Source organism: Lotus japonicus, chromosome 5 (genome assembly GCF_012489685.1).
Source record: "Lotus japonicus ecotype B-129 chromosome 5, LjGifu_v1.2".
Lineage (NCBI taxonomy): Eukaryota > Viridiplantae > Streptophyta > Magnoliopsida > Fabales > Fabaceae > Lotus > Lotus japonicus.
In genome coordinates, this window is record NC_080045.1 from 50399156 (window position 1) to 50413469 (window position 14314).

The following is a 14314-nucleotide window of genomic DNA, read 5'->3' on the forward strand; positions in this document are numbered from 1 at the left end:
TATTTTGCACTTGGTCAGTCATGCCAGGTGGGTAGAGGAAGGAGTGGCTTCATTAGTTTCAGCATGTCTTTACTTTAATGCCTCTATTTTGTGGTTGTGGGGCAATCATATCTGAATCAATTTTGCAGTTGAGTAGTTTTTGTAAAGTAAACCATCATTTTGATCTAGGAAAGTGAAAGATGTCAAATTGGTCTATCCCTGGAAAATGGAAATGAAAGTGTCCCTCAAAGATTAAGAAAGCAATCAATTTAGTCCTTTTCATATACTAAATTGATGTTGTTAAAGAACATTGATTCTTTTTTTCATCTCCCGGGATGAAAAATATGATATACATATTTCAAGAACTGCAGTGACCGACTCGATATCTTTCATATCAAAATGGTGTTGAACTCAAATTTTGAACGGATTGTGTCGAGAGTCGAGACATAAGTAATCAAAGTTCAAGAGAATATAAAAATAACTTCAGTATGAGTTTTGATGTCTTTCTAATTATGATTTTTATGTTCCTTGAAGTATTGATTCTGTCTTATATACATTATATTCACCAAAGAATTGCTAAGTAGTTGCTGAATTAATAAGTGGTTGTAGGTCAGATGTGACTTGAGTGCTTGACGTGAAATGTACAAATGCGACCTCAGAGATGTTTCCAAGCAAGTACTGACAAAGACACACAAGTGGATGAAGTTGTGGTGAAAGAACCAGGTTAAGATGATAGAAACTTCTGTATAGCCGACAATCTATGTGGCAAACAATGGCCGTTACTAGTCAAAATGAAAGTGAAAGCAAATCTAAACTAAAACTATCCACACACACACACACACAAAAAGATTGTATGATAAAGTAAAGAGAAAAGTGAAAGAGAGAAAAACGCAATCGTGATATCTATTTGTTTTTTTATATATTACCTATGTAATTAACATCATTTGATCATATTATCAAATGTTCACTAAGTGAATGTTCATAAAGTGAACCTAAGAGAAAATTCAAAATCTAGTCTTTTTGGTATTAAAGTGAACATAACCTTTCCTGCTGCAGTTTGCCCCTGTATACATTGGTAACCTTAGACTATTGCATAACAGCCCAAACCACGTGGTTGCAGGTGTCGGGTATTGGGGAAGTGTGCTTTGACCTATTCAATATTACAAAATATTTAAACTACAACCGCCCTTTAGCAGCCGACGTGATTAGGTCATCTATGTTGGAGCATATCATCCATGAAGAAGAGGTTGCCCATAATGAGGTTTGGTCCCATGTGGTGAAGAGGTTGTCTGTGATGAGGAGGTCATGAGTTGTGAAGAGGTTGTCCCTGATGACGGAGGTTGCCCATGATGACACAGGTCTCACATTACAGTTCACAAGCCCCTCAAGACACCAAACCCTAAGCATTGAAACGAAGTGTGTCTTTTTGAGCTGCATCAACCTACGTTTCTCTGGCATCGCCTGATCAGTCCATCAAACATACTTTGTTTTTAGAAAGTAAAATGATGTATTATTCACAACTTTGAAAACAAAGCTAAAAAGGAGACATAATAGGCAATGGTGATTAGTAGCAACAAAAAGCTAATCACCCACAGTGAAGGACGGTCCCCAAAGAAAAGAAAAAACCCATAAACCTAAACACCATACACGAAACCCACAACCAACCAGAAACAAGGGAATCTACCTAAGTGTCACTTTAATTTGTATGTTTCTTTACCATTCCAATTTTAATATGAATGGTTTATTTATCTTTTTAATCATGGTTCTTCAGTTATCCAAATAAGTGAGCATGTTATTCATTTTTACTTGTTGACTTAAATAATGAGTACTACTGAATGTACCACCGGTAGCTCCTGAGCCTAATGGGTTACCGACCCTTTTCTTTCAGAAGTTCTGGTCTGTTATTGGGGATGACATATCTAGGGTGGTACTTGGTGTGTTGAATAAGGGAGAAGACTCGCAGAGACTTAATGAAACTTTTATGTCTTATTTCTAAAGTGGAAAAGGCCTAAGCATATGAGTTTCAACCTTGTGTAATGTTATTTTCAAAATCATCACAAAAACAGTGGACAAAAGATTTGAAGCTTTTCTTACCTATTATTGTGAGGCTTTTTCAAATGTTTTTGTTCCTGAAAGGCCTTTTTAAAGTGTTTTTGCTACACAACTAAAATGAAAAGGCCTACAAAAGTACTGTAGAGTGATGGAATCACTTTGTAGAGAGGGTATACCCCCACAATTACTGATTTTATTCTCACAATTACTAATTTTATTCTTGACATTCCTATTCTCGGTGATTCTCTGTCTACTTTTTATTTTCCACTTGAACACCTAAAAACACTTTCATTACAATTCATTGAAACATGAATTTCCGGTGAAAGTGATTTTCACCTCTCTAATGGAAATCCAAATACACAAAATCTGTATAATTAGTTTTCCTACTAGTAAGCCTTCTGCGTCGTCATAAATAATTATATTAATAAAATCTTTATTAAGTGAAATAATTAGAGGGCATATACAATTCTTGAGTTATGATCCCTCACATGGAGAAACAAGTTTTATTGAATAATGTCAATGCATATTTGGCTAGGCAACATAAATTATGGTAGGAAGTAAGCTCAACATGTGGATTAGGGAAGGATAATGTGGAAGCAAGTAATCATGCAGATAGAAACATGAGCTGATTGAATAAACAATCGATGAGGCAATGAAATCAATAATCATTTTCAAATGCACTTGAGTGCTTGACATCAATTGCTTTTCTCATATCAAAATATGATGTCTCTACTCAAGAAAAACAACCAAAAGGGTCTAACTTCTAACTTTCTGACTACTCTCTTGTCATACCTAGCCACATTCAAACTTTATTTAGCTTGAGAGTTTTGGTTGAATAAAACTATAGAAGGAAAAAATCCATTATATACACCCTGCTTAATTAAGATAGAACTTTATCCTAAGATGCCCTTCCCATAAGATCCTCTAAGCTTTTTTCTGTAGCAACTAGTTGCATTTGTTTCTCTTTACAAGAATGATGTGTTTTTCTTTCTTTTTTTCCAATGAAATTTACAAATCTGAAACTCCAATTCCTGCATTTACTATTGAAATGGATCAACCCAACACTCATCCTCCTCAACTGCCTTTTCCCATCGTTTTCTAAAAATATCTAATTCCCTGTAAGAAAGTCTCCTCACCTGCATGATTCCAAAATAATATTTTAGTAATAGAATCAAAATTATTTAGATAAAATTAATAATAATGGCAAGAGAATAAAATAACAAATCTCAAATAGATTATTCCATGGAGACTGTCCTTTAATTATCATATCGACCTAATTGGCAAGCAATTAGTCATTGTCATTGAAAGAGACAAATGCTTATGTATGAAATTTGAAAGATTGGAGCGAATATACTAACCCACTGTTCCAAAAATTTGTTGTTAAAGGTTATGTACAAAGAGTGAGATGCTGATATAAAATTTGACTGAAATTCCTTCATTTATATTCACCTAATAGCATTTATTTTCAAAACTAATACTAATTAATGCACACTCAATAGTAAATAAATAAGAATGGTGGCTGGTCAAGACAACTGTGATAGGTGAGAAAAAAAAGTAGATGAGGATATAAATGGAAAAAGGGGAGTAAAATGTCTTCAATTTCTAAAACAACTATTTTGGGAAAGAGTTTAATTTCTATGCACTAACGGTGTAAAGTTTTTTTACACCGTTAATCAATCAGATTTCAAGGATATGAGAAAATCTCTATTTTTATTTAATTTCATTAATTGACATGACACATCCTTAAAATCTGATTGGTTGACGGTGTAAAAAAACTTTACACCGTCGGTGCATCATCCTTTTTCTCTTTGGGAAAAATGGAAAAAAAAGGCTAAAACAACAAACATTCCAGGTAGTAGTTGTTTTCAAAATCTATATGTTTGGATACTCGTTGTCACCGGTGCAAACGGACGTTAGCATTCACTTTAAGATAAAAACCAAATTGAAGTCTTATTAAATGAGATGAAAGTTTTTTAACATTGTCACTCAACAAGTATCCAAGCATAAGAAATTTGAATTGTGTTACTAGAAGGTTAAAAAAATGTTTTTCTTTCATATCAAACAAATAGAACCTAACCACTACCCTATCTAAAAGATCAAGTTATTCAAAAAGAATATAAACTGACAGTAACCAGATTATGATTATGAACTGGATGAGTAATTTTGGAACACAAAAACAAAACAAGTCTTTTAACAAATGTACATTTAGACATTAACTTTAATTGAAAATATAGTAACTTACATCAACTCTATGATCCGTTTTGTGAGATGTAACCTGCAAGTCACATACAAGTCTCAGTTTCAAAGCATACAGAATGAGAGACACACATTCAAGATAAGCAAGCTGTAGAATAATCAATAATAATAATAACTTAAGATCTGCATAGTTAAACTCTCATATAAAAATGCCACACATTTTGTACCAATGTATTGTCTATGCCTCCAAGGGTGGGACGATTGTAATGGATGATATATTCAGCATCTACAACACCAACGTTTTTGGTTCGATCACCCTAATCCATAAGAAAATAAGGTAAGATGGGACTAGAAAGCAAAAAATTAAAAAAGGTAGATGACAAAATTCTCTTAGAAGATTATTCATTGGACAAAACTTAGATACACTCATATTGTTTTGTTGTCCAATTACGAATAGTGCTATAGTGTACTGAGTTTTTCACTAATCGACAGCAAGAACAGTGCATATAGTGTATTTAAGTTTTATCCTAATTCAAAATGTAGAAAAATAGGAAATCATGATTGAACCAAGAGATAATGAGGTTAACTTGCCTGAGAGCAGTAACCAAGCTGCATGTCCAGACCCCAAGCATGAATCAAGTCATTCTGTGAAATAAACCACACAGATGGTGAATAAATATGTAACCATTATAGAGAAATGCTTAAGTAATGCTCCACAGAAACATTAATAGAACAGAGTTATGCACCTGGATCATATACCAAACACAACGCCACGCAGATTTTGAGAAAACCGGAGCCATCATTTCTATCCACCTGAAACAAATTAGTTTATCCTTCTTCATCAGCATAAGGTAAAGGGAAATTCACATTAAATTTGTTGTTACTTGTTACTACAATAAATGTTTACCCGGTGCAAGGAGGAGCAGTGCTGTTTTTATCACAGCCTTTACCACCATTACTAGCTTTATACGTTCTCCTGCAAGCAAAAGAATGTGATATATGAGTAAAACATTTCTAGGTGGAAAATTTAAGTAGCTTGTCTTCTCTCCAATTTTTTTAGCTTTTTCAACAAATGTTCATTACCACACAGACTGAAGGGATTCAAGCTCAGAATCCCCCTATCAGATTAGGAGTACTATAGGGTTACTACTTAGAAACTATCATATCTTAAAAAACACAAACCAAAGTTGCTATCAGAAACAGTCAAGGGGAGATGAAGTTCCTTGAAAGTGAATCAATGGTTCTACTGTATATATTTCAGCAAAACTTGAGTGGATTTAATCCATATTCTTGAACTGGGATTAGGCTAACTCTGCCACAAAAGTTAGCTTAAAGTGAGGGTTGTTCTACCCTTTATAATGACTTATATCCCTAGTTAATGCGGGACCTTAACACACTCCTTCATGCCCAGGGTCGAACATCTAGAGTTGAAATTTGCAGGAATGAGCATTTGCGGAGAGCCCAATAAACGGATATCGGATAGACTCTAATGCCATCTTGAATTCGAGTTCGATCTAACTATACGTCAAAAGCTAGGTTAGAGGTGAGCGTTGTCTAGTGTCTACCATTTATAATGACTAATTTGGTTATATCTCTAGTCAATATGGGACCTTAACACAAGATAAAAGATGGTGAAGTCTTACCTTATATGGTTTGGGTACATATGGAGAAAGCCAGTGGAGACAAAAATAAAGAGGGTGGGATGGATCAGATGGAGGATAGCTCAATTGTAAAAGTTAGGAGAAGATCAATGAAAAATACTGATCAAACTATTAATAAGGATTTGAATTTGAATGATTTTCTCTTAAGACATGATTCATGATAGGATTTATAGCACCGTTTTATCCATGTAGTCAAACATGTTATGTTATGTAGTCTATTTGTAGTCCCACATCGCTTATGTAGTCTATTTGTAAGTCCCACATCGCTTAGAATAAGGAGGAGGTTGACTTACTCCTACTATATATAAGCACCTCATTGTAAGCATTATATACACCAAAAGAAATATTACTACCTAGTGTAGCCGTGGACGTAGGTACACACATTGTGTTCCGAACCACGTTAAAAACTCCTGTGCGATATTTCTTTCTCTCTTCTCTCTTTTCTATTATTGCTCCCAACAACTGGTATCAAGAGCTTTAGGTTCGTGGGATAGATCCTCAATTTAGAGGAAGAAGTGGGAGCAATGGCTCTAGAAGAAGGGAAGGTGAAGATCGAGAGGTTCGATGGCAGAGACTTCGGGTTTTGGAAGATGCAGATGGAGGACTATCTGTACCAAAAGAAGTTGTATCAACCCTTGACAGGGAAGAAGCCAAACGACATGAAGCAGGAAGACTGGGATCTGTTAGATCGACAGGCCCTTGGTGTGATCAGATTGACGCTATCCAAAAATGTTGCCTTCAACATTGTGAATGAGAAGACTACTGCAGATCTGATGAAGGCATTATCAAATATGTACGAGAAGCCATCTGCCGCCAATAAAGTACATCTGATACGACGTCTATTCAATCTCAGAATGGGAGAAGGTAACTCTGTAACTGAACACATTAATAGCTTTAATACAATTATTTCGCAGCTATCGTCAGTGAAGATTACCTTTGACGACGAATTGATGGCCTTGAGTCTGTTACAATCCTTACCGGATAGTTGGGCTGCAACTGTCACTGCGGTTAGTAACTCCGCAAGGGATAACAAGCTGAAGTTTGATGACATCAGAGACCTGATCTTAAGCGAAGATATTCGCAGGAAAGATTCAGGAGAGTCTTCAAACACTTCCGGTTCAGCATTGAATACTGAAAGTAGAGGAAAAGGTAGCCAGAAGAGTCACAATCAAAGCCAAGGCCGAGGCAGATCAAAATCAAGAGGCAGAAGTCAGACAAGAGTCAGGAATGACATCACTTGCTGGAATTGTGACAGAAAAGGTCACTTCACCAATCAATGCAAAGCCCTAAGGAAGAAGAAAAATTACCAAAAGAGGCAAGATGATGATGAATCTGCTAATGCAGCAACTGAGGAAGTAGCAGACGCATTAATTTGCAGCTTGGATAGTCCTGTTGATTCATGGGTTATAGATTCAGGTGCATCTTTTCATACTATTCCTTCAAAAGAATTATTATCTAACTATATCTGTGGAAAGTTTGGAAAGGTTTATCTTGCAGATGGAAAACCACTTGATATTGCGGGAAGAGGTGATATTGATATCAGATCCTCTAATGGAACTCTATGGACATTGCATAATGTCAGACATGTCCCTGGAATAAAGAGAAATTTGATCTCTATAGGCCAGTTGGATGATGAGGGTTATCACACCACTTTTGGGGGTGGAGCTCGGAAGGTAACGAAAGGCAATCTGGTTGTAGCTCGAGGAAAGAAACGAGGTTCCCTTTATATGGTTGCAGAGGAGGACATGATAGCAGTAACTGAAGCTGTCAATAGCTCATCTATATGGCATCAAAGACTTGGACACATGAGTGAAAAAGGAATGAAGATCATGGCATCAAAGGGTAAGGTGTCAAATTTGAAGCATGTTGATCTTGGTGTTTGTGAGCATTGCATTTTAGGGAAACAGAGAAAGGTTAGCTTCTCAAAAGCAGGCAGGAAATCAAAATCAGAAAAGCTCGAACTGGTGCATACAGATGTGTGGGGTCCAGCCCCAGTGAAATCTCTTGGAGGCTTACGCTATTATGTCACCTTCATAGACGACTCAACAAGAAAGGTATGGGTTTATTTTCTCAAAAGTAAATCTGATGTGTTTTCTGTGTTTAAAAGGTGGAAAACAGAAGTTGAAAATCAGACAGGCTTGAAGATTAAGAGTCTGAAATCTGATAATGGCGGGGAGTATGACAGCCAGGAGTTCAAAAAATTTTGTTCAGAAAATGGGATCAGAATGATCAAGACAATACCAGGTACACCTGAGCAAAATGGTGTAGCGGAAAGAATGAACAGGACCTTGAACGAAAGGGCTAGATGTATGCGAATCCAGTCCGGGTTGCCAAAAATGTTTTGGCCAGATGCCATTAATACAGCACCTTACCTGATAAATCGAGGACCATCTGTTCCCTTGGATTATCAGTTGCCTGAAGAGGTATGGTCTGGAAAGGAGGTAAGTCTTTCACATTTGAAAGTCTTCGGTTGTGTCTCTTATGTTCTTATAGACTCCGATAGGAGAGACAAATTGGACCCCAAGGCCATAAAATGTTTCTTTATTGGTTATGGGTCTGATATGTATGGCTACAGGTTTTGGGATGAACAAAACAGGAAAATCATTAGAAGCAAAAATGTTACTTTTAATGAAAGTGTGCTTCATAAAGACAGGTCTTCTGCAGAATCTATGAGTTCAAGTAAACAGTTGGAACTTTCTGAAAGAGTGGCATTGGAAGAAATTTCAGAAAGTGATGTAGCCAAAAGAAACCAGATTAATCCTGAGAACGAGGATGATGAGGTAGAAGTTGAGCTGGAACAAGAGCCAACAGCAGTAATTGAAACTCCTATAACTCAAGTGAGGAGATCTACAAGAACGCCGAAAGCACCACAAAGGTATTCTCCTTCGTTGAATTATCTGTTGTTAACTGATGCTGGAGAGCCAGAATATTTTGGTGAAGCCATGCAGGGGAATGACTCTATCAAGTGGGAGCTAGCAATGAAAGACGAGATGACGTCCCTTCAGAAGAATGGAACATGGTCTTTGACCAAGTTACCAGAAGGAAAGAAAGCTCTACATAATAGATGGGTCTATAGACTGAAGGAAGAATCTGATGGCAGCAGAAGGTACAAGGCAAGACTTGTAGTGAAAGGGTTTCAGCAGAAGCAAGGAATTGACTTCACAGAGATTTTTTCTCCAGTTGTCAAAATGACCACTATAAGAGTTATCCTGAGTATTGTAGCTGCAGAGAATCTTCACTTGGAGCAGTTAGATGTTAAAACTGCATTCCTACATGGTGATTTGGAAGAAGAGATTTATATGACACAACCTGAAGGTTTTGAAGTTCCAAGCACGAAGAATCTTGTATGCAAGCTTCACAAAAGCTTGTACGGTCTGAAACAGGCACCGAGACAGTGGTACAAGAAGTTTAATGAGTTTATGAGCAACTCAGGTTTTAATAGATGTGACATAGATCATTGTTGCTATGTTAAGAAATTTGCTGACAGTTATATTATTCTTGCTTTGTATGTTGATGACATGTTGATAGCAGGATCAAATATGACTGAAATTAACAAGTTGAAGCAACAGATGTCAGAAAACTTTGAGATGAAGGATCTTGGTCCAGCCAAACAAATTCTTGGTATGAGGATTTCCAGAAATAGATCAGAAGGTGTTCTGAAGTTGTCCCAAGAGAAATATGTTGAAAAATTACTGGACAGATTCAATGTTGGAGATGCCAATACCAGAAGCACCCCTTTGGGAAATCACTTAAAGTTTTCAAAGAAGCAGTCCCCACAAACAGATGAAGAAGAAAGTTACATGTCAACAGTTCCTTATGCATCTGCAGTAGGGAGCTTGATGTATGCTATGGTTTGTACAAGACCTGATATAGCACATGTTGTGGGAGTTGTCAGCAGATTCATGTCAAATCCTGGGAAGGAGCATTGGGAAGGTGTAAAGTGGATACTGAGATATCTGAAGGGTTCTTCAAGAATGTGTCTATGCTTTAGAAGAAATGATCTCACTTTACAGGGGTTTTCTGATGCAGATCTAGGAGGAGACTCAGATGGTGGAAAAAGCACCACAGGTTATATTTTCACCTTAGGAGGAACTGCTGTGAGTTGGAAGTCTAAACTTCAAAATAGAGTTGCTCTCTCAACCACTGAATCAGAATATGTTGCCATTTCAGAAGCAGCCAAGGAGATGATATGGCTGAAGAATTTTCTCAAAGAATTGGGAAAAGAACAAGATGTTCCTCCATTGTTTAGTGACAGTCAAAGTGCTATTTGCCTTGCAAAAAATCCTGTCTTTCACTCCAGATGCAAGCACATACAGATGAAGTATCACTTCATCAGAGAACTTATCAATGATGAAGAATTATCTCTGTTGAAGATCTTAGGATCAGAGAATCCAGCTGATATGTTGACCAAGACTGTTACAGCTGATAAGCTGAGGCTTTGCATTGCCTCAGCTGGCCTTCGAGGATAGTTGAAGACGAAGGCGCTACACTAGGTGGAGAGCAGATTAGCTTATTGCTTACAAAAAGTTACTACAATTAGACTCCAAGTGGGAGAATTGTTATGTTATGTAGTCTATTTGTAGTCCCACATCGCTTATATAGTCTATTTGTAAGTCCCACATCGCTTAGAATAAGGAGGAGGTTGACTTACTCCTACTATATATAAGCACCTCATTGTAAGCATTATATACACCAAAAGAAATATTACTACCTAGTGTAGCCGTGGACGTAGGTACACACATTGTGTTCCGAACCACGTTAAAAACTCCTATGCGATATTTATTTCTCTCTTCTCTCTTTTCTATTATTGCTCCCAACAAAACATACCTTGGGGGAAAGGATATGTTTTTTATTGCTGTTATTGTATAACAGCAGAGTCTATTAGAGGCTAAAAAAGTACTTATTGTGGCATATTGCATAATGCAGGCTGTTAATGGTATAACTCATGGCTTAACTAAGTGTCATGTTGAACTCAATTTGTCAAAATTCTGCTTCTTTGATTTGCGTCAAACTTAAGGTGGCAAATTTTAGCTTCTCTGTTAATACTTAGACAGACGTTAAATCATGTTTGCGTTTGCACTAACTAATGATGCAACATCCCAGACAAAGGGGGAAGCTGTTAGTGTGCTATACTTGATTGTGTGATGACACCAACAACAACAAAAAAAAGAATGTTTCTTAAATTACAAAAATGGCAACATAAAAAGGGATCCGGGTATACCTGTGCACTTTTGATCTCCTTCCACGCGCAGTAATCTGATGGTGAACTTCTGATTTTTTTACATCCAGTGCTGGTTGTGATATCTCCAGCCCTTCACGTTTGATGATAGAAACATAACTACAAACCATTTTAGAAGTGATATCAAACACTAATCCTTAAGACCATGTACTACAAATGTAAGAGTCACCAAAAAGAAAATGACAAGTTATCTCCCTTAAATGTACAATCTTAGTATGATGGTAAAGGTGAAAACCACAAGAGAGAGGATATAAAAACCTATAATTGCTCATTTGAATTAAAATCTAGGTGCATCAAACTTTATAATTGAAGTTGACAATTAAAAAGGTATCATACTTATCAGGGTGGAAATATTCAACTCCTAAGTCCTCATCCCAAAGGAAAATGTAATCATATTCCGCAACTATGTCGGGGTGCAAGAAACGCTTGGCAAACCACCTAGTCATTGAAAACATGTCCAGGACAAACACACATGTTAGATAACTGAGATTATTCCAAATATGGATGGGAATGAAATGTTTTCACCTAGACACCTACCATTTGCTTTGATTCATAGCCGAAACATGAATGACACGGTCACTGCCACTCCATTCACAGTTGTTCCATTGATCAACAATACCATCATAATGGAAGAGCATCACCATGAAATTACTTGCAAGAAACTGCAATTTAGTGTAGAAATAGGGTCATGAGTCATTAGTCATGGATAAAATCAAAGCTGGTGATTAGCAATCCGCACAAAACTCATTAAAGTACCTTTGTAACCATTTTGTTAACAAGATCTTTCTGCTTAATTCCAACTGTCATTGCAAACAAGTTGGTTGATGCATTTGCCTTAACCTGTTCAATTGTAGGCATGTTAGTGCATATGAGAAGTAATTAAGATAACTAGGACTATTGAACACAGGTGGTGATATGACTCATGAGTTGTATGTCAATGGTGTCAATTGAAGAGGCTACACACACCAATGACTTCAAAAATAAAATAAAATAAGTTATCTAGAACTAGCAAGATTTCATTGATGAACAACCAGGGTTTTAAATTGTGGTCCGCAACCGTGGCTGCAATGTAAAGGTTTTGGAGTCCTTGGCATCGTGACCGCAATTGCGGCACATGAACCCGCATTTCTCCACAATTTAAAACTCTGGGAACAACATATCACAACTAGCAAGATTTTCATGACTGAAACTTACATCCACTATATGATGACCCCTTCGAGGCCTTGGAGGATCCCACAAAGGCCGCATTTCAAGACTCGAAGTGCTGGAGACTATACCGGCCGGCAACGCCTCACTACCACTAGGCCTGCACTGGTTCTACTAAACAAGATAAACAAATATAAGCACCAAAGTCAATCATTTATAAAACAGTAAATGATGAAGACTCATTCAGAAAGCATGCACAGAGAGAATATTAACCTTGCATTTATCAATTGTCACATTCTGAACTATGTCAATTTTCAAGCTTGCCAGTTTCTGCAGTACAAGACCAAAAGGAGGGTTTTTAGATATTGAACAACAACATGAACCCTATACAGTCAAAGTCAACTTCATCAGCAATTGGGTTTAATCCAGGGTTTTAAACCGCGCGGTCCGAAGAGCATCGGTATCGCGACTGCAATTGCGGCTGCATCACCCTGCATTTGTCCGCGACACAGCGGCAACCACCGCAATTCAAAATCCTGGGCATCTTGAGATTAGGTATGTACCTCTTTGTAGCTTTGTGAGAAGCCTGAACTCATCAAGAATAGAACAACAGATACCAATAAAGCTGCTGGGAAGATGCCATAAAGACAGGATTTTCTACCCTTTGAATCAGCATGAAAAAGAGCCTAGTTCAACAGAACACAAGGTTTGAGAAATTGATACACAACAACAACAAGATCATAACAATGAAATTGAAGAAAGAGAAAGACTACTAAAACAAGTAATAACCAATTACTTCTGAAATTTAAACCAAAAAGACACCATTAATTAATTCTTCATAGAACAAAACAGGGCAAGAAAAAATTGAAATGAAAATCAAGAGAAAAATTGGCCTTTATAGTAAGAGAAAAATAGGAAAGAAAGAATCAAGGGAATAATGCAATTCATATATATATGAGAATTTAAGGAAAGAAAGAGTTAGTTTGTGTAATAATGCGTACCCGAGAAGGTGACTTCATCTGTTGTTGCATTGAGAAGCAGAGAGAACAGAGGATTATTGTTGTTGATCATGCATAATGAGAATGAAAATTCATGAGAAATAAATAAAGGAACAAAAGGAAATAATGGAGAAAAGGAAAAATTATTAATATTGGAGTGAAGGAGACGGTGGTGACGTTGTTGTTGATGATCATGGTCGTAGTTCAATTTTGCAAGGTTTGAATTAATTAATTAATTAAAATAAAATAAAAAAGATAGTAGTTTACCTTTGGTTGAGAGATTGGAGAGAGATAGTTGGTTGACGGAAGGAGCGGGAACGATTAACACGCGGTTACACAAACAAACAAACCAAATTTATAGAACATCATAAATTCATTCTTACTACGAACCTTAACCTTTGTTTTGAATTGAAAAGCATCAATCCTCCTTAATAATTACGCACGTTATTCCAAATCATCCTTTTGTCTTCCTCTGTTTTATGCCGGTCACTTATTAACTAGTCTATGTCTGTGGGAAATTTTTCCTCCCCCTAACATAGCTCAAGTGGTAGGAGTTGAGAGACATATGGGTTGGGTAGGGAAAGATTCAGAGGTCGATTCCTGGCGATGTAATTTATCTTTTTAATGTAAAAAAAAAGAAAATATGTGAGGATAAGATAAAAAATATATTATATGTTGGAAAGATAAATAACACTCACCGATCCTATGATTTGAGGATAAGATCTTCTTCTCAATTTATATGTCACTCAACTCTTTGGTAGCGTTTGGTAGACAGGTGGGAAGGAAACGGAACAGGACACATGGGTTCCGTTCTGTGTTTGTCATGTTTTTAAGATGGAACGGAACGGGACAAAAGACTCTAGGAATGAGACACTTTGGTTCCCTGAAAAATGGTGGAACGGAAGGGAACGGAACGGAACACTCTCTTAAAACTTTGATAAGTTCAAAAATACCCCTAATTTATATTTGAAATTTTATGTATCTAAACAGTTTAAAATCACTTCTAAATTGAAAGCACTTATTATATTTGTAGACAAAGTTAA

The 14314-nt window shown here is 36.7% G+C and overlaps 1 protein-coding gene across 2 annotated transcripts; it reads right to left on the reverse strand.

Moving 5' to 3' along the window:
* Positions 1-2660: 2660 nt before the first annotated feature.
* LOC130718886 (uncharacterized) lies at positions 2661-13468 on the reverse strand. 2 transcript variants are annotated; one of them, XM_057569516.1, is made up of 14 exons: positions 13275-13468; positions 12837-12959; positions 12547-12603; positions 12322-12444; positions 11884-11967; positions 11665-11789; positions 11464-11565; positions 11110-11226; positions 5135-5203; positions 4974-5040; positions 4819-4872; positions 4446-4544; positions 4274-4306; positions 2661-3167 (listed from the first exon to the last, which is right to left on the reverse strand). In XM_057569516.1, the coding sequence occupies exons 1-14, from the start codon at positions 13302-13304 to the stop codon at positions 3072-3074; spliced, it is 1179 nt and encodes a 392-aa protein (XP_057425499.1). In that variant the 5' UTR covers positions 13305-13468; the 3' UTR covers positions 2661-3071. The 2 variants fall into 2 exon arrangements, with proteins under 2 accessions (XP_057425499.1, XP_057425501.1); XM_057569518.1 differs by having other exon boundaries at positions 4455-4544; positions 13275-13465.
* Between the last annotated feature and the right edge of the window lie 846 nt (positions 13469-14314).